General features: G+C 41.6%; 1 protein-coding gene and 1 pseudogene across 1 annotated transcript; both read left to right on the top strand.

The window, feature by feature from the left end:
• The first annotated feature begins 3,881 nt into the window (after positions 1 to 3,881).
• On the top strand, positions 3,882 to 5,504 carry ATOH7 (atonal bHLH transcription factor 7). The gene has a single exon (XM_055273940.1). The coding sequence runs from the start codon at positions 4,318 to 4,320 to the stop codon at positions 4,774 to 4,776; it is 459 nt and encodes a 152-aa protein (XP_055129915.1). The 5' UTR covers positions 3,882 to 4,317; the 3' UTR covers positions 4,777 to 5,504.
• A 10,272-nt stretch (positions 5,505 to 15,776) lies between these two features.
• LOC129481495 (uncharacterized) lies at positions 15,777 to 15,896 on the top strand (annotated as a pseudogene).
• Positions 15,897 to 24,584: the final 8,688 nt, after the last annotated feature.

Here is a 24,584-nt window from a genome sequence, read left to right as displayed (position 1 = left end):
CACAGTTTTGGATAATAAAGGAATGTTTACCCTTAAACCTATTCTACACATTTTATGTAATAATTTCTAGCCATGGATCTTTTACCTTTAAAATAATGTTTTCTAGTTTTCTATTCCTTCTGCATGTGTAAACTCCTTCTTCCCTGGGTCCACCCCCAATTCCTGCCATCTCCTTATCTCCATCTGCCAGTTTTGATTTCTGGCCAACCACCAGATGTATAGTAACCACCAATTCAACTGGTAGGATCACACATTCAGTATGGAAACACTGTGGAAATTAGTCTGACATACATGTTCTTCTGGCCCAAAAGGCTATGGATTTTTTTTTTTTTTTTTTTGAGACAGAGTCTTGCTCTGTCACCCAGGCTGGAGTCAGTGGTGCAATCATAGCTCACTGCAGCCTTGACCTCCTATACTCAAGCTATCCTCCCTTACTTAGCCTCCGAAGTAACTGGTACTACAGGCATTCTCCATTACTCCCAGCTAATTAATTTTATTTCTGTAGAGACAGGGTCTCACTATGTTGCATAGGCTGGTCTCAAATTCCTGTGCTCAAATGATGGTGTGAGCCACTGCACCCAGCCTGTTTTTTAAGAAGTCATTCTGCATTCAAAATGTGCAGCTAGCTCCCGTTCCCTACAGGTGAGGGAACATGAATCATTGTCTGGGTTATTCACTAGGAATGTGTTCATTCTGGCCTGCATTTATCATTTACCTAGTTTATTGTTCCAGTCACTCATTCCAGGTTATTTACTGACTACTTATTATTTTCTAGTGTCTAGTGTGCTAGACACTAGGGTTATAAAATAACTGATGCTGTCCTTTATGCACAAAATTGCTAATTCTATTCCTGAAAATTTTATTAGTGGCTTGTCTGACTGGGAAGTGACTGGTAGATATCAGTTGGCCCATTGCAAAATGAGGGGCTTGTATTAAGTGATCTTCTAATTTTAAAGCCTCTAAAATGAAGGGATGCAGATTTGACTTCTTGCCTTAATCTAATCATTAAATTGCTCAGTGCCTTTTAGTACAATGTTCAGTCTCTAAATCTCAGTCTCCTTCTCCTCTGTAAAATAAATGACGGCTGAGTGTGGTGGCTCACGCCTGTAATTCCAGCACTTTGGGAGGCCGAGGCAGGTGGATCACCTGAGGACAAGAGTTTGAGACCAGCCTGGCCAACATGGTGAAACCCCGTCTCTACTAAAAATGCAAAATTAGCCAGTGTGGTGGTGCATGCCTGTAATCCGAGCTATTTGGGAGGCTGAGGCAGGAGAATCACTTGAACTTGGCAGGTGGAGGTTGCAGTGAGCTGAGATTGCACCACTGCACTCCAGCGTGGGCAAAAAGAGTGAAACTCCGTCTCAAAAAATAAATAAATAAATAAATAAATAAAATAAATAAATAAATAAAATGAAACGAAATGTACTAGAGCAGGTTAGAAAAAGTGTCCAAAGAACTTTGTTTGTTTTGAGACAGGGTCATACTTTGTTGCCCAGGCTGGAGTGTAGTGGTGATCACTGCTCACTGCAGCCTCCACCTCCCAGGCTCAAGCAAACTTCCCACTTCAGCCTCCCAAGTAGCTGGGACTACAGGTGCATGCCACCACACCCGACTAATATTTTTAAAACATTTTTCATAGAGATAGGATCTCACTATATTGCCTAGGCTGGTCTCAAGCAATCCTCCTGCCTCGGCCTCCCAAAGTGCTAGGATTATAGGCATGAGCCACTGCACCCAGCCAAGGAACTTTGTCAATAGATCTTTCTAGGATAAGAGGGTTCTGTGTTCAAGGAGATCTCAGAAATGCTGGAGTCAATAGGTTTCTTTACTCCAGAATTTCTCAGAAACTTTACTGTGCCAATTTTGCTTCATGACTCTCCAAGTGGAAGACAGCAGATAATGTTTCCCAAATTTATTTGACAATGGAACCCTTTCCCCCAGAAGCATCTTTGTCATACTAATAATGTCTTTCAGAATACATTTGGGAAATGTGTTATACATGCCCTCTACGATCCTTTATTGCAGCAATTCTCTCTATCCTTGGATCAACTTCATATCATAGGTATCTGCTAGTTTATGTTCTAATTGTTGTGTGCACAGTAGTATTTCCTGTTTCTCTCCAAGTTATGCTTTCATTGCCTTTGGTACTCGGGCTACAATCTCATCAATCCTGGGTACATGGGCTGCAAAATCATACATCTCATTAGCACTTTGGACAATAACGTCCAGAACAAATGTACAGTCCATTTTGCAGAGGAACATTCCACAGAGCGGCACAGAGGGAGCTCTTTGGAGGAAAGGGATGAAGCAAATGAATATGAAGAACAATGGCATTAATAGGGCAGATTTCCACAGAAACACAGAAAAATATATTTGACATTTTGGTGACTATATAACATAGTCTTTTCTGTCACAGGACTGCTGTTCCCAACCAAGACTGTTATGACTCAAAGTAACAGAGCTGAGTGGCTCCATGCAGAAGTCTGTGTTCAACATCTGTCATGCTGGAGATCATTAATGTTCAATTGCTTCCCATTGTCTTCATGTCATTCAACTTCATTTCATTGTCATTGCTTCAGCTGGGGGATTAATCAACTATTTATGGGAAGACAGGACTTGGAGTCAGGGCAGTCACAATGAGGTTATAGTCTGAGCGATCGTGGGGAAAGCAAGTCACAGTTAAAAGACTCCTGGTTTGTGACAGTTTGTTAATACTTTAATTAAATAAACATATTTGAGAATAATGCTGACATATCCATATTTCAAAAGGAGAAAGAGCATACTTGGTCTTCCTAAAGAATCCAGTAAGGATTCTGGATTGAACCTATTTGGAGGTAGTTTTCTTGCTCCTTGATTCCTCTTAAGAGTGAGAAATGAGCAGAGATGAGAGAATCAAATTAATGGTTTTTCTGCATCAATTAGATTGTCATTATCAATAGCAGAAATCATGCTTCGTTATTATTCCTGCGGGCAGTTGACACAACTGAAATGTTCAAAGATGTAAACTATTTTCAAAAATTGTGCTTTAGGAACTATTTTTTAAAACCTCAGAAGTTACTTAGATGTTCTCATTTTGCACAAAAATGTGCATTATGATTAGTTTTCTTTGATTTAAATGTTAAATGATTAAATGATTAATTATCATCTCAGTGCATTTCCCACAAACATTTATGAACCTGTGGCAGGGGAAATGAAGTATAAATACTGAATTGATTTGCCTAAGTATCTGAACTCAAGCAACCCAATTATATAATTAGAATAATATAAAGTTTTATATACACGTTAATATCTTTTGATATGTTATAATACATTATTTCATAGAAAACAGCCAAATTATTTGCACAGTAAAATTCTGGGTCTGCAATAATATTGGAACCTGCTAATTTGTTCCAACTTACTTAATAACTAAAATTAAAATGTCAGCATATTATATCAGCGTTATGCAAAATTGTCACACTTCTCAACAAAGCTACATCCTCTTATACTACAGTCCCGATGTATCTCATAATGCCAAAATCAACATTTTCACACAGATGATTTCTAATAATTTACAAATCTCGGTTAAGTTTTTGATACGTAAGCTGCCCACTGATATGGGAAAAGATAGACCAAGCTCTGCCCCAACCCCCACCTTGTTATTCTTTTGGGGACAGTCAGGCCACTCCAGATGGTGTGTTAGTTAGTGTTGGACATAGCTTTGGAGAAACTTCAACAGACTAAGGCTGTAATGTCAGGATTTTGCTGTGCGTCGCCCCCTCCCCCCCGCAGTTCCCAGGGTAGGAAGGTGCTGAGATAGAAGCCGAGGGACGCCCGCCCACCTGCCACCACCTGTTCCCTCCTTCAGCTCTTTGCTATAAATTCTCCTCCCTCCAAGATTCATCCTGCACTCTCCGACAGCTACTGCGCTAAAAGCGCTCCTTCCCTGAGCTTCGGGAAAGAGTTCATCTTCCTGCAAAGGAGTCTCAGGCTTTCCCAGACGACTTGAAAGGTCTTCCTCGAACCAGTCACACCAAACTCTGCTGCAGAAGGTTTCCTTCTCTTTTTCAACTTCACGTTGAGAAAATGACTTTCTCTTGAGCATCTCAATTTCCCCTAAATTTGGGCAAGTGAAGAGATATCAGCCTGGTCATCCAGTAGGACAGAAGGCCGAGTCCTGTACTCCCCCACTGTAAACTATTTGATTGCACGTGAGTTGCTTTGTTTATGACTTATTTGCTCAGAAGAGGCACGTTGGGAAACGGCTCGAGAGACCAGCCCACGCGCAGGTCCTGAGCGGGCGGGCGTGCGAGGTCGGCGCCTCGCTGCTTGGGGCCGGGGATGAAGTCCTGCAAGCCCAGCGGACTGCCGGCGGGAGCGCGCGTTGCACCCCCGTGCGCGGGCGGTGCCGAGTGCGCGGGCACGTGCGCCGGGGCCGGACGGCTGGAGAGCGCGGCGCGCAGGCGCCTGGCGGCCAACGCGCGCGAGCGCCGCCGCATGCAGGGGCTCAACACGGCCTTCGACCGCTTACGCAGGGTGGTGCCCCAGTGGGGCCAGGATAAAAAGCTGTCCAAGTACGAGACCCTGCAGATGGCACTGAGCTACATCATGGCCCTGACCCGGATCCTGGCCGAGGCCGAGCGATTCGGCTCGGAGCAGGACTGGGTGGGTCTCCACTGTGAGCACTTCGGCCGCGACCACTACCTCCCGTTCCCGGGCGCGAAGCTGCCGGGCGAGAGCGAGCTGTATAGCCAGAGACTTTTCGGCTTCCAGCCCGAGCCCTTTCAGATGGCCACCTAGGGCGCGCGCCTCCGCGGGGGTGAATGTCCGGCAGCCGCTCCGAGCTGCGGCCCTGCCCCAAGTAGCCCAGAAGCCTCCGGCGGCCCAGGATTCTAAGGATGCATTTCTCGAGGAAAATTAGTCAATTCTCACATTACCTTTATTCGCATCATCAGACCTATGGACGCAATAATTTAATTGCCTTTCTTTTCCCCTCCTCCTCTGTATTTTGTAGATTTCATTAATGGATCTTGTGAATGGGTTGATTGCTGTGAAAATAATGCCCCCTTTCCCCTTTTCTGGGCTACTTTGAGGGAAAACAATCTTAAGAAAAATAGGATTAGGCTATTCTGTTCCAGTCCTCGGAGAAATAATCACTTTCTTAAACTTTGGGAGTTTGTCCTGTTCGGGTGAAGTTACAGTATCCATTACTTGTGTTTGCTCACAACAGAGCTACCTTCCTGCTGTGTAAATGCGTTTTTGCTTTAGTGCATTGTGTGTGCATGCATGAAGTAGAAACACTTTTTTTTTCTGGGTACAGTACATGGGTATCGGTGCTCTGTATTTTTTTAAACTATGTACACATTATTAAAATATACATTTTATAAAATATAAATAAAAACGTGTTTTTCATGCCAAGTACCTTGCCAGTTTCCTGATGGCGCTAAAGAACTCTTTGGAGGTGATGATATAGAATGCTTCCCTGAGCAAAGAAGTGGTGTTTAAACCTAATCTGACCAATAAACGAATGTGCCGCGTTGTAGTACTTCCTCAAAAAGCTGATGAGAGTACATGTAATTAATTTAAACATTTTCTCTGTCAACTTGTGAGTTTTTTTGTTGATTTTTTAAAAGATTAAAGTGAAATATTTAGCTTTTAAGTAACTAGATACGCAGTTCCTCAATATTTTATTACCCATATTAAGCAGATTGCTACTAAGTCCTTACAATACCCAAATATATGTAGTTATTCTTATATGTATACAGTAATGTATATATACACACATATACAGGAATACACATCTATATTTCTAGAACTAACACAGAAATTAAAAATATTGCTCTTGGGAGTAATTTCCTTTTAATCAGTACAAGTTGGACAATAAGGGCTTCACTACCATCAAGACCAATCAAAATGGGAGCAAAATCATAAACATGGTATTGGTTTGAATTACTTTTATTAATTTGCTTAACCATTGCATGAATAAACCAAGCCCTTCATGTAAAGAGTGACTTGGTGAAGAGTGGTGCATGCATTTGGGAGAATGTCTTACACATAATTAGGAAAAGCAGGACTCTAAGTTATCTATGCATTTGGAATTTGTCTTGTCACAAGTCAACAAAAACAACACCAATGACTCCCAAAACTCTTTTATTTTGGATTCCAAAGCCTAACCTCAGACACAGCTGCTTCTTCACAGTTTATCTACAGACTTTATTACAATTTTTATTTTCTTAGTTATCCCTATCAAAATCCATTTGGTTTGTAATGAGGGAAAGTGTCTTCCCCAGCCCATACATACATTTACACTTAAAAAAATCACAAGTGGGCCAGGCGCAGTGGCTCATGCCTGTAATCCCAGTACTTTGGGAGGCCAAGGCAGGTGGATCACCTATCACCTGAGGTTAGAAGTTTGAGACCAGCCTGACCAACATGATGAAACCCTATCTCTACTAAAAATACAAAATTAGCCAGGCGTGGTGGCATATGCCTGTAATCCCAGCTACTTGGGAAGCTGAGGCAGGAGAATCACTTGAACCCGGGAAGTGGAGGTTGCAGTGAGCCGAGATTGTGCCATTGCACTCCAGCTTGGGCAGTAAGAGCAAAACTCCGTCTCAAAAAACAAAACAAAACAAAACAAAAACAAACAAAAAAAATGCAAGTGTATTTTCAGAAACCCCTTGTGCGTTTGAAGCTGCATTTCCCTTTCCAGGTGATATCCATTAATAAGAAACAGAGGAGAGCTCAGAACTTTGCTTCCTGCAAATTTGATAGTAAACTGAAAATTTAGAAACTGCAAATTCAATAGTAAAATGTTTAACCTCTTGACTCCAACAACTCTTAAAAGACGCTATGTGATCTAGCAGACAAACAACACAGTTCTAGAAGTCATGATGCCGGACCCCTTTCTAGTCACAACTCCACTCTGCAGTGTGCACTTGGGTCAATGGCAAGATTCAAGGCATTTGCGTTACTCGCTATTTGGGCACAATAGTCTACTTACTCAGATCTCCTGAGAAGCTTCATTAATAACTCTAGTAAGTGTGCAGAGTTCGAGAATGAGCAAAATCGGTTTTTTGTTTATCAGAGAATGTCTCAAAAATATATTAAGATCATTAATCATTTTTCAGGTAGGGTGTCACATCTCCCTCTCTGAACTGTAAATACCTTATGAAAGAGTAGTGTGCTTTTCATTATATCTCTATGGCTTCTAGTATAGGGCTTTGCACAGAAAAAAGTTATTTTTTCAATAGATATTTCCTTTTTGGCTACTAATTTAACAACACTTTCTTAATGAAATAAAACAATTTAATTAAAATGATGGGATTCGAATCTCATACTTCTTCCCTAACCTCGCTCCTCCAAAAGAATGGGAGTCTGTCTTTTAAATATTAAGACTTTAGCTTTCTGCTACTGGGGTTTGAAGATTTCTGGAAGCAACTTAGCTTTTACCAAATTTCTAAACTTTCCACCCCATTCAATGTACTATTTTTTTTTTTTTTTTGCCTGGAAGACATATGAGGGAAAAGTAAATGAGTCTCAGTGATCAAATCCAATCTTTGATGAAACTCTTCAAACTGTATGTTGAGAGATCCATTATGGTTTATGAAGTAGGAGCTCAGCTAAAACCAAGTATAAAATCTTTTTGCAGTCAAGATTCATATATCATGATATGTAATAGAATTTAGATTACCAAGCAACCTAAAACTTGCTATAGTATTTTATACTGTTCATCCTGTAGATTCATTTTCTTTCTAGTTTGACAAGACATTAAAATTCAAAAATACTTTTGTATCTGTGCTCCCTTTTTTCAACAAATCAACAAATATTATCAAGTACCTACACATACCCAGTCTTATGTGACACCATTCTTGTCCTTGGCTAGACAACCAAAAGAGAACACACACACATTAATCATTAAGTAGTCCTAAAAAGAGTTTAGCCGAATCCTTCATTAGTGTCGTACCAGGGATATGTGCTGTAAGAGCTCCTAATAGAGGGGCATTAAATAATAAAGGAAGACCTCCTCTGGAAGTTTGACTAGCTATTATTATATGTGGGCTCTCCCTGGGTGCAAGCTAGAGATTGAGTTCCCAAACCCCAAGGTCAGAACTCTTGAAGAAACACATACACATGAACAGGACTATCAAGATGGGAAAGGTGACTGGCGCCGTGACTCATTCCTGCAATCCCAGCACTTTGGGCGCCTGAGGCAGGAGGATAACTTGAGGCCAGGAATTCAAGACCAGCCTGGGCAGCAAAATGAGACTCCATCTCTACAAAAAATTTAAAAAGTAGCCAGGTGTGGTGGTGTGCATCTGCAGTCCCAACTACTCTGGAGGCTGAGTTGGGGGAGGATTGCCTGAGTCCAGGAGTTCGAGGTTGCAGTGAGCTATGATTGTGCCTCAGCACTCCAGCCTGGGTGACAGAGTGAGATCCTGTCTCAAAAACAAAAACAAAAACAAAAAAAGATGGGACAAGCCACCATTAATCTCATTACCAAAAACTGGTTATACTGACTTCCTATTTATTTATTTATGTATTTTTGAGACGGAGTCTTGCTCTGTCGCCCAGGCTAGAGTGCAGTGGCACGATCTCGGCTCACTGCAAGCTCCGCCTCTGGGGTTCATGCCATTCTCCTGCCTCAGCCTCCCGAGTAGCTGGGACTACAGGCGCCTGCCACCACGCCTGGCTAATTTTTTGTATTTTTAGTAGAGACAGGGTTTCACAGTGTTAGCCAGGATTGTCTTGATCTCCTGACCTCGTGATCCACCCGCCTCGGCCTCCCAAAGTGCTGAGATGACAGGCATGAGCCACCGCGCCCGGCAGACTTCCTATTCTTTATATTTGCAGATCATAAGGAAGACGAGGCTAAACATCCAATATAGCCAGTTTCTTAGTTAATGAGTTGACATTTATACTAATGAAGATCTAAAATTTCTGCTAGATATGGCCCAGATGAGGGTGTATTTACGTTGTGGTTAGTGGAGCTGCAGGATTCAACAATTAAGGCTCAATTCACTTAAATTTTGCCATAATGCAGTAAAAGCAAAGTGCTATTTTGGTACTGAATTTGGCTAGCATCTGCTCTCTGTCTAGACATCACTGAAGATATCTCTTTTCTATACCTATGTGTGAAACACATTTCTTTCTTTTTTTTTTTTTTTTAAGATGGAGTCTCGCTCTGTTCCCCAGGCTGGAGTGCAGTGGCCCGATCTTGGCTCACTGCAAGCTCCGCCTCCCGGGTTCATGCCATTCTCCTGCCTCAGCCTCCCGAGTAGCTGGGACTACAGGCACCCGCCACCACGCCTGGCTAATTTTTTGTATTTTTAGTAGAGACAGGGTTTCACCGTGTTAGCCAGGATGGTCTCCATCTCCTGACCTCGTGATCTGCCCGTCTTGGCATCCCAAAGTGCTGAGATTACAGGCGTGAGCCACTGCGCCCGGTCAGAAATTTCAAAGTACATATAAGACTATAAATATATGATCTGTTGCCTCATATGTACACCTTTTCCCTTCTCTGGTTATAAATATACTAGTGGGTACAAATATTAACAAGTATTATATTGAATTTACATAGGATTTTTAGATTGCTATTTCAGATGAATCGTGTATCCCCAAAATACCAAAGCTGAAAGACAACAGTCACACATTGCTCAACAATGGGCATACATTCTGAGAAACGCATTGTTAGGTGATTTCATCATTGTATGAACATCATAGTGTACTTACACAAACTAGATGGTCTAGCCTGCTACACACCTAGGCTATATGGTATAGCCTATTGCTCCTAGCCTATAAACCTGTGCAGCATGTTACTGTACTGAATACTGTGGAAAATTATAACACAATGATAATTATTTGTGTTTCTAAACATAGAAAAGGCACAGTAAAAATACAGTATTATAGATAAAAAATGGCACACCTGTATAAAGCACTTACCATGAATGGAGCTTGCAGGAATGGAAGCTACTCTGGCTGAGCCAGTGAGTGAGTGGTGAGTGAATGTGAAAGCCTAGGGCATTACTGTATGCCACTGCAGACTTTATAAACACTGTACACTTAGGCTACACTCAATTTATAAAATATTTTCTTTCTTTAATAATAAGTTAACCTCAGCTTATTGGTAATTTTTTTACATTTTCAAACTTTTTGACTCTTGTAAAAGCACATTGCTTAAAACACAAACACATTGTGCAGCTGTACAAAAATATTTTCTTTATATTCTTATTCTGTAAGATTTTTTAAAATTAAATTTTTTTTTTTTTTTTTTTTTTTACTTTTTAAACTTTTTTGTTAAAAACTAAGATATAGAAACATACATTAATGGCCGGACATGGTGGCTCATGCCTGTAATCCCAGCACTTTAGGGGGCTGAGTTGGGCGGATCATCTGAGGTCAGGAGTTTGAGACCAGCCTGGTCAACGTGGTGAAACCCCAGCTTTACTAAAAATACAATAATTGGCCTGGCATGGTGGCGCATAGCTGTAGTCCTAGCTACTCAGGAGGCTGAGGCAGGAGACTCACTTGAACCCAGGAGGCGGAGGTTGCAGTGAGCTGAGATCGCACCATTGCACTCCAGCCTGGGCGACAGAGCAAGACTCTGTTTCAAAAAAAAAAAGACATTAACCTTTATAGGCCCACATTAACCTTTGTAGGCCCACATTAACCTGAGCCTACAAAGGGCCAGATTCATCAATGTCACTGTCTTTCTCCTCCACATTTTGTCGCACTGGAAGGTGTTCAGGGGTAGTATAAGGCCTGGAGTCATCTCCTATGATAGCAATGCCTTCTTGAATACCACCTGAAGGATGTGCCTGAGTCTGTTTTACAGTTACCCATTCTTTTTATAAGTAGAAGAAGTACACTCTAAAAGTATGTTATAATAGATACATAAACCAGTAAGATGGTTGTTTATTTTCATTATCAAGTATTATGTACTGTACATAGTTGTATGTGCAATTGTGTGAATACATATGAGTGGCAGAGCAGTTGGTTTGTTTACAGTAGCATCACTACAGACATGCTGAGTCATGTGTTGCTGTGTTGCACTATGATGTTATGTTACTGTATTATAGTCCATTCTCACACTGCTATGAAGAAATACCAGAGACTGGGTAACTCATAAAGAAAAGAGTTTTAATGGACTCACAGTTCCACATGGCTGGGGAGGCCTCAATAAATTTACAATCATGGCAGAAGGCACCTCCTCACAGGGTGTCAGGAGAGAGAATGAGTGCCAGCGGGGGAAAAGCCAGACTCTTATAAAACCATCAGATCTTGTGAGACTCACTCACTATCAAGAGAACAGCATGGGGGAAGCTGCCCCCATGATTCAATTATCTCCACCTGGTCCCACCCTAGACACGTGGGGATTATGGGGATTACAATTCAAAGTGAGATTTGGGAGGGGACACAGAGCCAAACCGTATCAGTTACCTACAAAGTCACTAGGTGATAGGAGTTTTTCATCTCTGTTATAAGCTTAAGAGACCACTGTCATATAAATGATTGACTAAATCATTGTTATGCAGCAAATTACTGTTCTGGGAAACAAGAATTTACCCATCTCATATACTAAGTATATCATTTAGTTTTAAAATGTTCTGTATGTTATGCTGTTTTAACATTTAAAAAACCTTTCTGGGCTGGGTGTGGTCGCTCCTTCCTGTAATCCCAGAAATTTGGGAGGCTCAGGCAGGAGGATCCCTTGAGCCTGGGATTTGAAACTAGTCTGGGCAACATAGTGAGATCCTGTCTTTATAAAAAATTTTAAAAGTTAGCTGGGTGTGGTGGTGTGCACCTGTAATCCTAGCTACTTGGGAGGCTGAAGTGGGAGGATTGCTTGAGCCCAGGAGTTTGAGGTTATGAGTACCACTGCACTCCAGCCTGGGTGAAAGAATGAGACTGTTTCTTAAAACAAAACAGAACAACAATAAAAAACTTTTCTGGGCGGGGAGAGGCTGGCCAATTTTTAAGGATGGCGAACGGCTCAAAGGAAAGCTTGCCTTTGGTATGCAGACTAACCAATCCAGAGATCTGGCCTGTACACACCAGGAGGTAATATTCACCTGCCTTAATTATCTCAGGGCCAGACACCAGGTAGCTAGGGACCTCTCCTTAGAGCCTGTCCAAATTATTTAAACAAGCCAATCCTGCCCTGCCTTGCCTTCCTCACAGGAACTCCAATAAAGGCCGTGGCCTAGGCTCTCACCTTGCTCCAGCCCCTTCTGCCTCCTGACTGAAGCTGGTGCTTCCCTGTGTGGCCCTGCATGGTGTGACATGCCTCCTGTTTCTAGGATCTGTGAGTACAGTAAAGTTTGTTTTCTTGAGCCTTTCCTATGACTCCTCTCATGGGCACACCTGACTGACCATCACATAACAGAACACAGAATACTAAGAGTGGGACAAACAAAAAAAAAAAAAAAAGCAAAACCAACCCAACAATTAATTGAGAATAAATAAAATTTTATTTAATGAATAAAGAAACAGTCCATCACATCCTCTAAATTGCCTTTAAAAACATGCAGCTTATATTAAATTCTGATTCATAAATTTAATTTTTATTCTTCTAATTGCAAAATTTCCAAACAAAACACAATCCCAACAAATCCTTAAGAAAGCACGACTAGGGAACAGCAACGGGTGTCATGCAGATGATGTGTTCTACTAGAATACAATACCATGTGCCTTCTGAGGAAGGATGTGATTTATGCTCGCAGACATTTTGGCTTAAATGATCACTGGTTTTCAGTTCCACAGAAGGTCTTCACATGCATGATGTGCAGCAACAGAGATAAAAGCCAAGATCTGTTAATTGCTTTCTAATAATGGAGGCAAAATATACAGTTTATGCAATGCATGCATTTCAAAATAGCCACTATAATGGCTTTTGCATTAAGATTTCAATAACCAAAAAAAGTACTCTAGAAAATAAGTTGGCTCCAGCTTCCTGAGATGGAAGCATACCATGTCTGTGAGCCTTCTGGGGCCTGGTGTGTTTTCAAGTGGAAGAACTCATGCATGGAGAGGGAGAAAAAGCGTTACAAGGTGTCACTTGATTTGGATTGAATTAAGTCAGCTGTGGGTGCTCCACGACTCTTTACTTGAAGTGTGTGTGTGTTTGTGTGTGTGTGGGTGTACATCATTTGTCAGTCTTTATGTGAATCAACAGGATTAAGTTCAGACTTGATGTAGCTGAGAATGCAAAAACAGAGACCAAAGGATACGCTTATTTTTTTGAGGGTCCACGTATACCAGGTATTCTAAAGCTGATTCATTTCAATGTAAGGCCACTGAGATGCTGGCATGGGATGTTTCTTCATTAGGGTTTGGGACAGTACTGTGGAACTGTCCTGAACTACTTATGCCAGAAAGGAATATAGAAACTCCCTTGCTATTTCTCTGCACGGTGGAGTCATCATTTCCACTAGCTTCAATCATATTCGCAGGAGTCAAAATTCCCCTAGGCTATTCTGCCTACGCTGAAGTAAATTTCCCTGGAATCTCCCTACAGAAAGCAGACAGGATATTTCTTGAAATCCATTTGATTTTTCTTTAGGTTTGTCCATTTATTTCTTTGCTGCATGCTATCTTGGAAGACAAAATCCCATCATTGTGTACTACCCTTCTAAGGAAGGACAAAGTAGTGGGCAGGAAAGAAATGTGAACTTTTTTTTTTTTTTTTTGAGACGGAGTCTCACTCTGTCGCCCAGGCTGGAGTGCAGTGGTGGGATCTCGGGTCACTGCAACCTCCGCCTCCGGGGTCAAGCGATTCTCCTGCTTCAGCCTCCCAAGTAGCTGGGACTACAGGCGCGTGCCACCACACCCAGCTAATTTTTGTATTTTTAGTAGAGATGGGGTTTTGCCATCTTGGCCAGGATGGTCTCGATTTCTTGACCTCATGATCTGCCTGCCTCGGCCTCCTAAAGTGCTGGGATTGCAGGCGTGAGCTGCCGCGCCTGGCCAGAAATGTGAACTTTTTAAAGAAGTTAACTATTTACTTTGGAGAAAAATATTTTAAACATTAAAAACTTTTTTTAAAATATATATTTAAAAAAACTGCTACCACTTTTTTGGGGAGGGTTGTCTAAACTCTTCATAAATATTTATTTATGCATTTATCCTACCCTCCATCCTCAGCAAACCTCAGTACTTTGCTCATTTTACAGATAAAGAAACAGAGATCCCAGAGTTATGAAAATATTAGAGAATCTATCTAAACTCATTTGAATGACTAAAATCCTCCTTAGAATTCACCTAAGAATTTATAGACTGGGAAGCTTTCCTAATGCTATTAAATATTCTACAGATTTTTATCTGGACAGGGAGATGATGAAAAGAGAAGATTAGGTCAATAAATTTAATGCTAATTGTTGCAAAAACTAAGTGAAAATCATAAAAGAAGATAAGGTGTCTCTGAAATCAAAATACTGGAAACATCTTTTACCAATATTGTGTTAAAATATAGTTGCATTAAAATTTTCTCATTTGAATTATTTTAGGATTTTTACTGCCCTTAAAACATACAGTAAAACTTTTATACTGTATACATATTTAGTCATCTTTTGGCAGTGACAACTATAGTCAATACTAGTATACATTCACTGGATTCTTACAACAGTAATCGTGGAAAGTACAGGGATCTATCTCTTGTTTGCTGATAACTCATTGAATCTGTGTAGAAACATTGGATTTTTTGGAGTTTTGGAATATTGAGCAATTACTTTTACCATGCTAGCTATATACAAATAATTTACTTTTCTTGTGAGTATAAAAACACCTCTTATTGTAACAAGACTATATTCATATCTCCATGAATTTCCAGTCCAAACTGTGCTTGCCCATCTTTAAATCCCATTTTTTTTTTTTTTTTTTTTTTGAGACGGAGTCTCGCTCTGTCGCCCAGGCTGGAGTGCAGTGGCGCAATCTCGGCTCACTGCAAGCTCCGCCTCCCGGGTTCACGCCATTCTCCTACCTCAGCCTCTCCGAGTAGCTGAGACTACAGGCGCCCGCCACCACGCCCGGCTAATTTTTTGTATTTTTAGTAGAGACGGGGTTTCACCGTGGTCTCGATCTCCTGACCTCGTGATCCGCCCGCCTCGGCCTCCCAAAGTGCTGAGATTACAAGCGTGAGCCACCGCGCCCGGCCTAAATCCCATTTTTTAATGTGTCTTTGTTTTCAGTTAAGAAGCATTTAAGAATGAAAACCAAAATCCAGTTATTTTTCTGTTGCTCCAGAGATATTTTAACCAGGTTATAACACATATAGTAATTTATACAATATAAATAAGAATCGTTTATAAAAATTACTTTTAATTGTCAAATAAGGCCCAGGGCGGTGGCTCACACCTGTAATCCCAGAACTTTGGGAGGCCAAGGTGGGTGGATCACCTGAGGTCAGTAGTTGGAGATCAGCCTGGGCAACACGGCAAAACCCCATCTCTACCAAAAATACAAAAAAAATTAGCCGGGTGTGGTGGCACATGCCTGTAATCCCAGCTACTTGGGAGGCTGAGGCACGAGAATCACTTGAACCCGGGAGGCAGAGGTTGCAGTGAGTCGAGATTGCACCACTGCACTCCAGCCTGGACAATACAGCAAGACACTGTCTCAAAAAAAAAAAAATCAAATACATTTGTACATTTAAAAATTCGGGAGGCTAAGGCAGGAGAATCACTTGAACCCTGGATGTGGAGGTTGCAGTGAGCCGAGATCGCACCACTGCACTCTAGCCTGGGCAATACAGCAAGACTCCATCTCAAAAAAAAAAAAAAAAAAAAGAAAGAAAAATTGGTCCAATTGCTTCTTGGCCTTTTAGCTAAGATCAAGTGTAGTATCAGCTCTTATCAGTTCTAAGAAATAAAATAAAAAATTGGTTCATTCATTACCAAAAAGTAATCTTTAAACCTGGAAACTATAACTTTCTACATTTTAAAGAAAAATGTACATTTATTTCAGCCCTAAAATACTATTGTCAAATAATGTTGAAATATTTTAATTTTTATTATTAAACAGTTTCTATTCACTTATATGTTAAAATCTTCTAGCAAATTAGTGTTTATAGCAGTACAGCCATTTTCAATACTCTCAACACTTATGCCACAATTCTCAGAGGATTGAAAAGTATGCTCTTTCTTTATTTCTTGCAAGTTCAAGGCTATTTCTCTTTGGAATTTGAAGTGGCTATTATGTGCATATTAACCAAAGGCAGTTTGTTTATGATTCTATAATACCAAGTATGCTAACTAATATAATTAGACAGAAATAAGAGGCAAACATATTTTTAGCAAATATGCAATTTTGTTGCACTGCACAGATTTTTAAAAACATGATATTAGCAACTTTTTAGCATACTGATGACCACTGCATTGTCAAAGTTTAGAAGATGCTTGGAAAGCCGGGCGCGGTGGCTCACGCTTGTAATCCCAGCACTTTGGGAGGCTGAGGCGGGCGGATCACGAGGTCAGGAGATCGAGACCACAGTGAAACCCCGTCTCTACTAAAAATACAAAAAATTAGCCAGGCGTGGTGGCGGGTGCCTGTAGTCCCAGCTACTCGGAGAGGCTGAGGCAGGAGAATGGCGTGAACCCGGGAGGCGGAGCTTGCAGTGAGCTGAGATTGTGCCACTGCACTCCAGCCTGGGCAACAGAGCGAGACTCCGTCTTAAAAAAAAAAAAAAAAAAGAAGAAGATGCTTGGCATTCTTCAAGCAATGCCTCAGTAATGAACTTTCTGAAATATTGATCCACTTAAAACAAGAAAATGCTATTAGTGATTAAAAGGACTTTGACTCTATTGAAGTCTAAGTAACTGTTCATTTACTGGTAAGGCAGGTTGATTTTCAACTCAGCCATTAGTGGAAATATTTTCAATGCAAGTTACCTAAGGACCCTGGAAGGGACCCTGAATAAAGGCTATTATGAGTAAATTTGCTTACATTTATGGTTTCCCTGGCAGTTTTGAGTTTACAGTCGACTTATTAATAGCCCATATGCACATAAACTCAAGGTCCCAGCTTGGAAGGTACTTTGGGAGCGCGTGGAGGAGAAGGAAGAAAGGAAGAGGCTGTGATCAGCAGGAACACTTCAGGTGTCTGAGTCAGTTCCCTCTATTTCCCCTCACAGTTTGATTTTTTTTTAAACTCTGCCAGCAGTTTTATTAAATAGAAGTTGACGGGAGGGAGAAAGCAATTGGTTTTAAAAATTCAGCACCTCTGTGAAGTTAAAAGACTCTCGGGCATTTAGAATTTGTTCAACTGGACTGCTTTTTTCTGGATACCAAGCCAAGCTGTATGGAACTGGAGTTAGGTCATTGTGGAGCATGAAGCACCCTGGCAGGTCTTGGGGAAGGGATGAGATGGGACAAGTTAGAGCAGTGAGATTACAGAACATGGGGCACAGGGCACCTGGGGAGAAAAACAAAGAATGAAGGCTAGATGCAGAAAGGATCATAGACATTCTAGCTTTGACACATCATAGGCACCAAAAAGGAGGAGGAAGTAGTCTTTTTTCGCTTATTCACTGCTTTGTCTGGTTCCCTGTTCTTGGGACCATAACCCGATCTAGTGTAATAGGTACAGGTATGCCTCGGAGATACTGAGAGCTCTGTTCCAGACAATAAAGCAAGTCACATAACTTTATTGCTTTCCCAGTGCATATAAAAGTTACGTTTATACTGTAGTCTATTAAGTGTGCAATAGCACTGTGTCTAAAAAACAATGTACATACCCTAATTAAAGAATACTTTGACAGGGCACGGTGGCTTACACCTGTAATCCCAGCACTCTGAGAGGCCCAAGCGGGCGGATCGCTTGAGCCCAGGAGTTTGAGACCAGCCTGGACAACACAGTGAGACGCTGGCTGTACAAAAACTTAAAAAAATTAGCTAGGTACTGTGGTGAGCTCCTGTAGTCCCAGCTACTTGAGAAGCTGAGGTGGGAGGATGGCTTGAGCCTGGGAGGCAGAGGTTGCAGTGAGCAGAGATGACACCATGGCACTCCAACCTGGGTGACAGAGCCAGACTCTGTAACAACAACAAAACAACAACAAACCAACAAAAAAAACTTTACTGCTAAAAAGAAATGCTAACAGTAATCTGAGCCTTCACAGATTTATAATCTTTTTGCTGTCAGAGGGTCTTGTCTTGATGTTGATGACTGCTGACTGATCAGGGTGGTGGTTGCTGAATGTTACAGTGGCTGTGCCAATTTCCTAAAATAACAGCGAAGTTTGCTGCATTGATTGACTTTTCCTTTCGTAAATGATTTCTCTGCAGCATGCAATGCTGTTTAATAGTACTTTACCTGCAGTAGAACTTCTTTCATAATTAGAATCAATCCTCTCAAATCCTGCTGCTCCTTTATCAACAAAGTTTATGTTATACTCTAAATTATTTGTTGTTATTTCAACAATGTTCATAGCATCTCCACCAGGAGTAGTTTCCATTTCAAGAAACCACTTTCTTTGCTCAGCCATAAGAAGCAACTTCCGATCTGCTCAAGTTTGATCATGAGATGGCAGAAATTCAGCCCCATCTTCAGGCTCCACTTCTAATTCTAGTTCTCTTGCTATTTCCATCACATCTGCAGTGACGTGTTCCATTCAAGTCTTGAACCTCTTGGTCATCCATGAGGGTCAGAATCAAATTCTTCCAAACTCCTGTTCATGTTGATATTTTGGCCTTCCATGAATCATGAATGTTCTTAATGGCATCTAGAATGGTAAATCCTTTCCAGAAGCTTTTCAATTTACTTTGCGCAGATCCATCTGAGGAATCACTGTCTATGGCAACTACAGCCTTAAGAAATGTGTTTCTTAAATAATAAAACTTGAGAGTTGAAATGACTCCATGATCCATGGGCTGGATCAAGAACGGATGTTGTATTAGCAGGCATGAAAGCAACATTAATCTTCTTGTACGTGTCCATCAGAGCTCTTGGGTGACCAGGTGCATTGTCAATGAGCAGTAATATTTTCAAAGGAAACTTTTTTTCTGAGTCTCAAAAGTGGGCTTACAATATTCAGTCAATCACACTGTAAGCGGATGTGCTGTCAACCAGGCTTTGTTGTTCCATTTATAGAACACAGGCAAAGTAGATTTAGCACAATTCTTAAGGGCCCTAGGATTTTCAGAATGGTAAATGAGCATTGGCTTCAACTGAAAGTCACCAGCGGCATTAGCCCCTAATGAGAGAGTCGGCCTGTCCTTTGAAGCTTAGAAGCCAGGCATTGACTTCTCCTCTCTAACTAGGAAAGTCGCAGATGGCATCTTCTTTCAATACAAGGCTGTTTCATCCACATTGAAAATCTGTTGTTTAGTGTAGCCACCTTCATCAATGATCTTAGCTAGATCTTCTGGATAACTTGCAGCTTCTACATCAGCACTTGCTGCTTCACCTTGCACTTTAAGGTTATGGAAATGGCTTCTTTCATTAAACTTCATGAACCCACCTCTGCTAGCTTCCAGCTTTTCTTTTTTTTTCTTTTCTTTTCTTTTTAGACGGAGTCTCGCTCTGTTGCCCAGGCTGGAGTGCAGTGGCAGGATCTCGGCTCACTGCAAGCTCCTCCTTGCAGGTTCACGCCATTCTTCTGGCTCAGCCTCCCGAGTAGCTGGGACTACAGGTACCCACCACCACGCCCAGCTAATTTTTTGTATTTTTAGTAGAGACGGGGTTTCACCGTGTTAGCCAGGATGGTCTCGATCTCCTGATCTCGTGATCCACCCGCCTCGGCCTCCCAAAGTACTGGGATTACAGGCGTGAGCCACTGCGCCTGGTCTTACTTCCAGCTTTTCTTCTGCAGCTTTCTCACCTAGCTCAGCCTTCACAGAATTGAAGAGAATTATGACCTTGCTCTGACTAGGCTTTGGTTTATGCGAATGTCGTGACTGGTTTGATCTTCTATCCAGACCACTCAAACCTTCTCCATAGCAGCAATAAGGCTGTTTTGCTTTCTTATCATTTACATGTTCACTGGAGCAGCACTTATTTCCTTCGAGAACTTTTCCTTTGCATTCACAGCTGGTTAACAGGCACAAGAGACCTAGCTTGGGGCCTAGCTCAGCTTTTGACGTGTCTTCCTCTCAAAGCTCAATCATTTCTAGCTTTTGATTTAAAGTGAGAGATGTACTACTCTTTCTTTCACTTGAACAGTTAGAGGCCAATGTAGGGTTATTAATTGTCCTAATTTCAATACTGCTGAGTCTCAGGGACTAGGGAGGCCCAAGGAGAGGGAGAGAGATGTGGGAACAGCCGGTTGGTAGAGCTGTCAGAACACACACAACATGTAGCGATTGAATTTGCCGCCTTCTATGGGTGCAGTTCATGGTGCCCCAAAGCAATTACAACAGCAACACCGAAGACCCCGATCACAGATCACCATAACCATATCATAACGCTGAAATTTTGAATTGTTGCCAGAATTACCAAAATGCAACACAGAAACAGGCAGTGAGAGCACGTGTTCTCACAGGGTTGCCACGGACTTTCAATTTGTAAAAACTGCAGTATTTGTGAAGTACAGTGAAGTGAGATGCAGTAAAGGGAGGTATTTCTGTGCTGTAATCAGTCATGAATTAGATGGGTTTTTCTGGATTCACTTGGGAATCTAGCTTTGGGTGATATGTGTGTAAGGAAATATAGTCTCAGTTTTAAACAACCACTTTACAAATGAATATGTGGAGCACAACCCATTTATCATTTGAGGATTATCCAGGTGAAACTGTCCTTACCAAAGTCATCTTTTGACTCCTCTGGGAATGATTCTTCCATGTACGTGTCCTTCAGGGCCCTAAGTCTACTCGCTGCTTGTCTATTGACCATGTTTTCTTATTGAATGCCTACAAAAGTTAAGTAATGAATAAAAAGAGAAGGATGCATTTAAACCACTTCTGCTATTTGGAAATTCTGAGTAATCCCTTAGTTTGGTGAAGAGTGATCTATCTCAAAAAGGCAGTTTTGGTTTAAACGGTGCATTTTCTTTCTCCATTTTCCCTCTGATCCCCAATGCCATGACTAATTAAGTTATGAAAAGCCCTTCAGTTGCTTGGAGAGAAGGGTGCTTATGGAATCTGCACACATTTTTGAAATAAACGGTGAGGCAAATTGCATCAACTTTCCTTCTTTCCCTGATCCATTTTTTGCAGGTTTCTGAGCTTCCTTTGGGGGCTTCATGAATGCTGCATGTCTAACGAATGTAGCACAAAATAGTAGGGTCTAATACAGCCAACGTGTGTGCTTATTTCTATTTTCCAGGCACATACTGCACGTGTAACCAGGGGCAGTACCTTCCTCATGGATTCCAGCACTACAGCTTTGTGCCATCTGCATCCCTTCAGACCTTTACGGGTAAGTTCTACGATAATCATGGTAATAAAATGATTCTTCTCAACCTTGGTTGCTCATCGGAATCACCTGGGAAGCTTTAAAAAATACTGATGCCTGTGTCACAACCCCAGGGCTACTGATTCAGTTGATTTGAGAAATGGCCTGGGTGTTGAGAGTTTTTAAAAGCTCCCCAGGAGCTTTTAATATGCAGGCAAGGTTAACAATCACTGCTTAGACTGAATACACTTTATATAGAAATAAACCTACTTATATACAATTTAAAATTCCATTTAGGTTGATAAATATTTATTGAGTGACTACTCTATATAAGGCATGAAAACGAACTCCTGACACAGTCCGTACCAACAAGTAGCCAAAACCTAATGCAAGCAAGAGTGGGCTAGTGTAAGGGGGAGGGCAGGCAGGTACACAGAGGCTGTGTTCTGTACAAAACACTGTAGAGGCCAGGTGCAGTGGCTCACACCTGTAATCCCAGCACTTTGGGAGGCTGAGGCTGGTGGACCGCTTGAAGTTAGGAGTTTGAGACCAGCTTGGCCAACATGGTGAAACCCTGTCTCTACTAAAATTACAAAAATTAGCCGGGCATAGTGGGGGGTGCCTGCAATCCCAGCTACCTCGGGAGGCTGAGGCACAAGGATTGCTTGAACCCTAGGAGGCAGAGGTTGCAATGAGCGAGATCACGCCACTGCACCCCAGCCTGGGTGACAGAGTGAGACTCTGTCTCAAAAACAAACAAACAAACACGTAGAAAGTAATCTTTTCTTCCTCCAGACTCAAGGAACTTGGTATAAGGCTTCAAAGAAAGTAGAATTCTATTTGGTTGGAGTGTGGGAGATCCTAAAATATATTAGAGGTAATGGCATTTGAGATGGACTTGAAGGAACTGATAAGACTTCCGTAGGTGGAGACTGAGGAGAGCCTTCCAGGCAGAGGCAGAAGAAAGGCATGTGGCTGGAAAGCAGGGGCCTGTGTGATGTTTGCTGCCATGTTGGGTACATTTTCTGAGTAATGGACGAAAAGCTTTGGGATCATATTAGGTAGCACAGGGCAGGGTCAGCTGGTACCTGAATTGGCTCCAGGTAGCCATTAGGGGTTTGAACACTTGGAAATAATATTAATATAACTGGAGCAGTCTTTTGCAAAGAATGATCTGCTGCTGAGATCTGGGCTGGGTTTGAGTAGGAAGAAACGGCAGGACTAGCGGTAGGAAGACCAGAAGGGGTATATTATGGTTGAAGTCAGAAGTATTGAGGTCAAGTGGCCAGACCTGGTGGCTCATGCCTGTAATCCCAGCACTTCGGGAGGCCAAGGCAGGCAGATCACTTGAGGTCAGGAATTCAAGACCAGCTTGGCCAACATGGTGAAACCCTGTCTCTACTAAAAATACAAAAATTAGTTGGGCATGATGGCTCATGTCTGTATTCCAAGCTACTTGGGAGGCTGAGGTAGGAGAATCGCTTGAACCCAGGAGGCAGAGGTTGTAGTGAGCCAAGACTATACCACTATATCCAGGCTGGGTGACAGAGCAAGACTCCATCTCAAAAAAAAAAAAAAAAAAAAAAAAAAAAGAAGTATTATTGAGGGCAAGTGAAGGAAGTAATGGAAGTCTGAACTGGAGCACTGCAGGGGAAAGGAAGAAACTCCTGACTATAAGAAGAATGATAGAAGTAGAATCAGCAGGACTTGTCCATTGATAGGGTAGAGAAAGCAAAAACTGACTTGGATGTTTCTTATTAGAATTATAAGGAACGTTGATGGTGCCAATAACAGAAATCATTAAACTAGATTGAGGAATGGATTATAAAGGGAAGATGAATCTGATTTTGGATATGTTGAAAACAAACATCCAATGGAACTAAAATTTTTATTCAAATATTCCTCATTGTAATTGAATTCTAATTGGATTCTTTTTTTAGTCAATATTTTGTAGGATAGAGTTTCGCTATGTTGCCTAGGCTGGCCTCGAACTCTTGGGCTCAAGCGATCCTCCTGCCTCAGCCTCCCAAAGTGCCAGGATTACAGTCATTGTGCTGGGTTGGGTTCTAATGGAATTCTTAAAGCAGGGCCCTGATTTGTTTGACACCGTGGTTCTCAACAAAGGGGGATTCTGCCTTTCAGGGAACATATGGCCATGTCTGGAGACATTTTGGGCTGCCACAACTTGGGGAAGAACAACTAGTGGATAGAGGCCAGGGATGCTGCTAAACATTCTACAATGCACAGGACAGTCCGCCATAACAAAGAATTATCCAGTCCAAAGTGTCAATAGTATTGAGGTTGGGAAACCCTGCTTTAACATAATCTAATAGCTCAAATTTCAGGAATTTTTAGGCCTGTTAATATTTGGGGTGAGACATCGCCACCTAGTGGCCACATGTAATATTTATCTTAGTTCTCTGTTCAGAAAGCTAAGACACACAGAGATGAAGAGTATCCTTTCATGGGAGAACTATCTAGGGTTTACACAAGTAGGTGTAATGGGGAGGTCTGGTGTACAATCTAGGAGCAGTCCTGGAGTTAGAAAGTGCTCTTTAAGCTGGGCAAGGTGGCTTATGCCTATAATTCCAGCACTTTGGGAGGCTGAGGTGGGTAGATCAGTTGAGGTCAGGAGTTCGAGACCAGCCTGGCCAACACGGTGAAACCCTGTCTCTACAAAAAATACAAAAATTAGCCGGGCGTGGTGGTGTGTGCCTGTAATCTCAGCTACTTGGGAGGCTGAGGCAGGAGAATCGCTGGAACCTGGGAGGCAGAGGTTGCAGTGAGCCAAGATCGTGGCACTGCACTGAAGGCTGGGTGACAGTGAGATTCCATTGAAAAAAAAAAAGAAAGAAGAAAAGTGCTCCTTGTTTGTGAGAGATCTCAGAAGTAAATATGGAAACGATATTTTACTGGATTCCATATGAAATGCATTCTATTCCATTAAGGATGCCTGTATTTTACTACTGTTACTGAATACATTAAAAAACAGAATCTAATAATTCTGCTGAATAATTAAAATGGTTATTGCTTGAGGATGTAACCTATGGCATTTTGTTTCATTAAGAAATAAAGATTGAAAAGATTTTTAAAGTTATGAACAAAATGGAATGAAGAGCACTAGAAACTTCTACTTTGCTTCAAGAGACAGCATTCTGCATACCTCAAATATTACCTTCCCTAATAGGTTGTGAGCTCCCTGAGGGTAGGGACTGTGACTTATTCATATCTTTATATCTGCTGCAGTATCTAGCACAGCATCTCATACAGAGTAGACATACAAATGA

Source organism: Symphalangus syndactylus, chromosome 4 (assembly GCF_028878055.3).
Source record: "Symphalangus syndactylus isolate Jambi chromosome 4, NHGRI_mSymSyn1-v2.1_pri, whole genome shotgun sequence".
Lineage (NCBI taxonomy): Eukaryota > Metazoa > Chordata > Mammalia > Primates > Hylobatidae > Symphalangus > Symphalangus syndactylus.
Note: the sequence above shows the minus strand (reverse complement) of the source record. Positions and strands in the feature narration are given on the sequence as shown.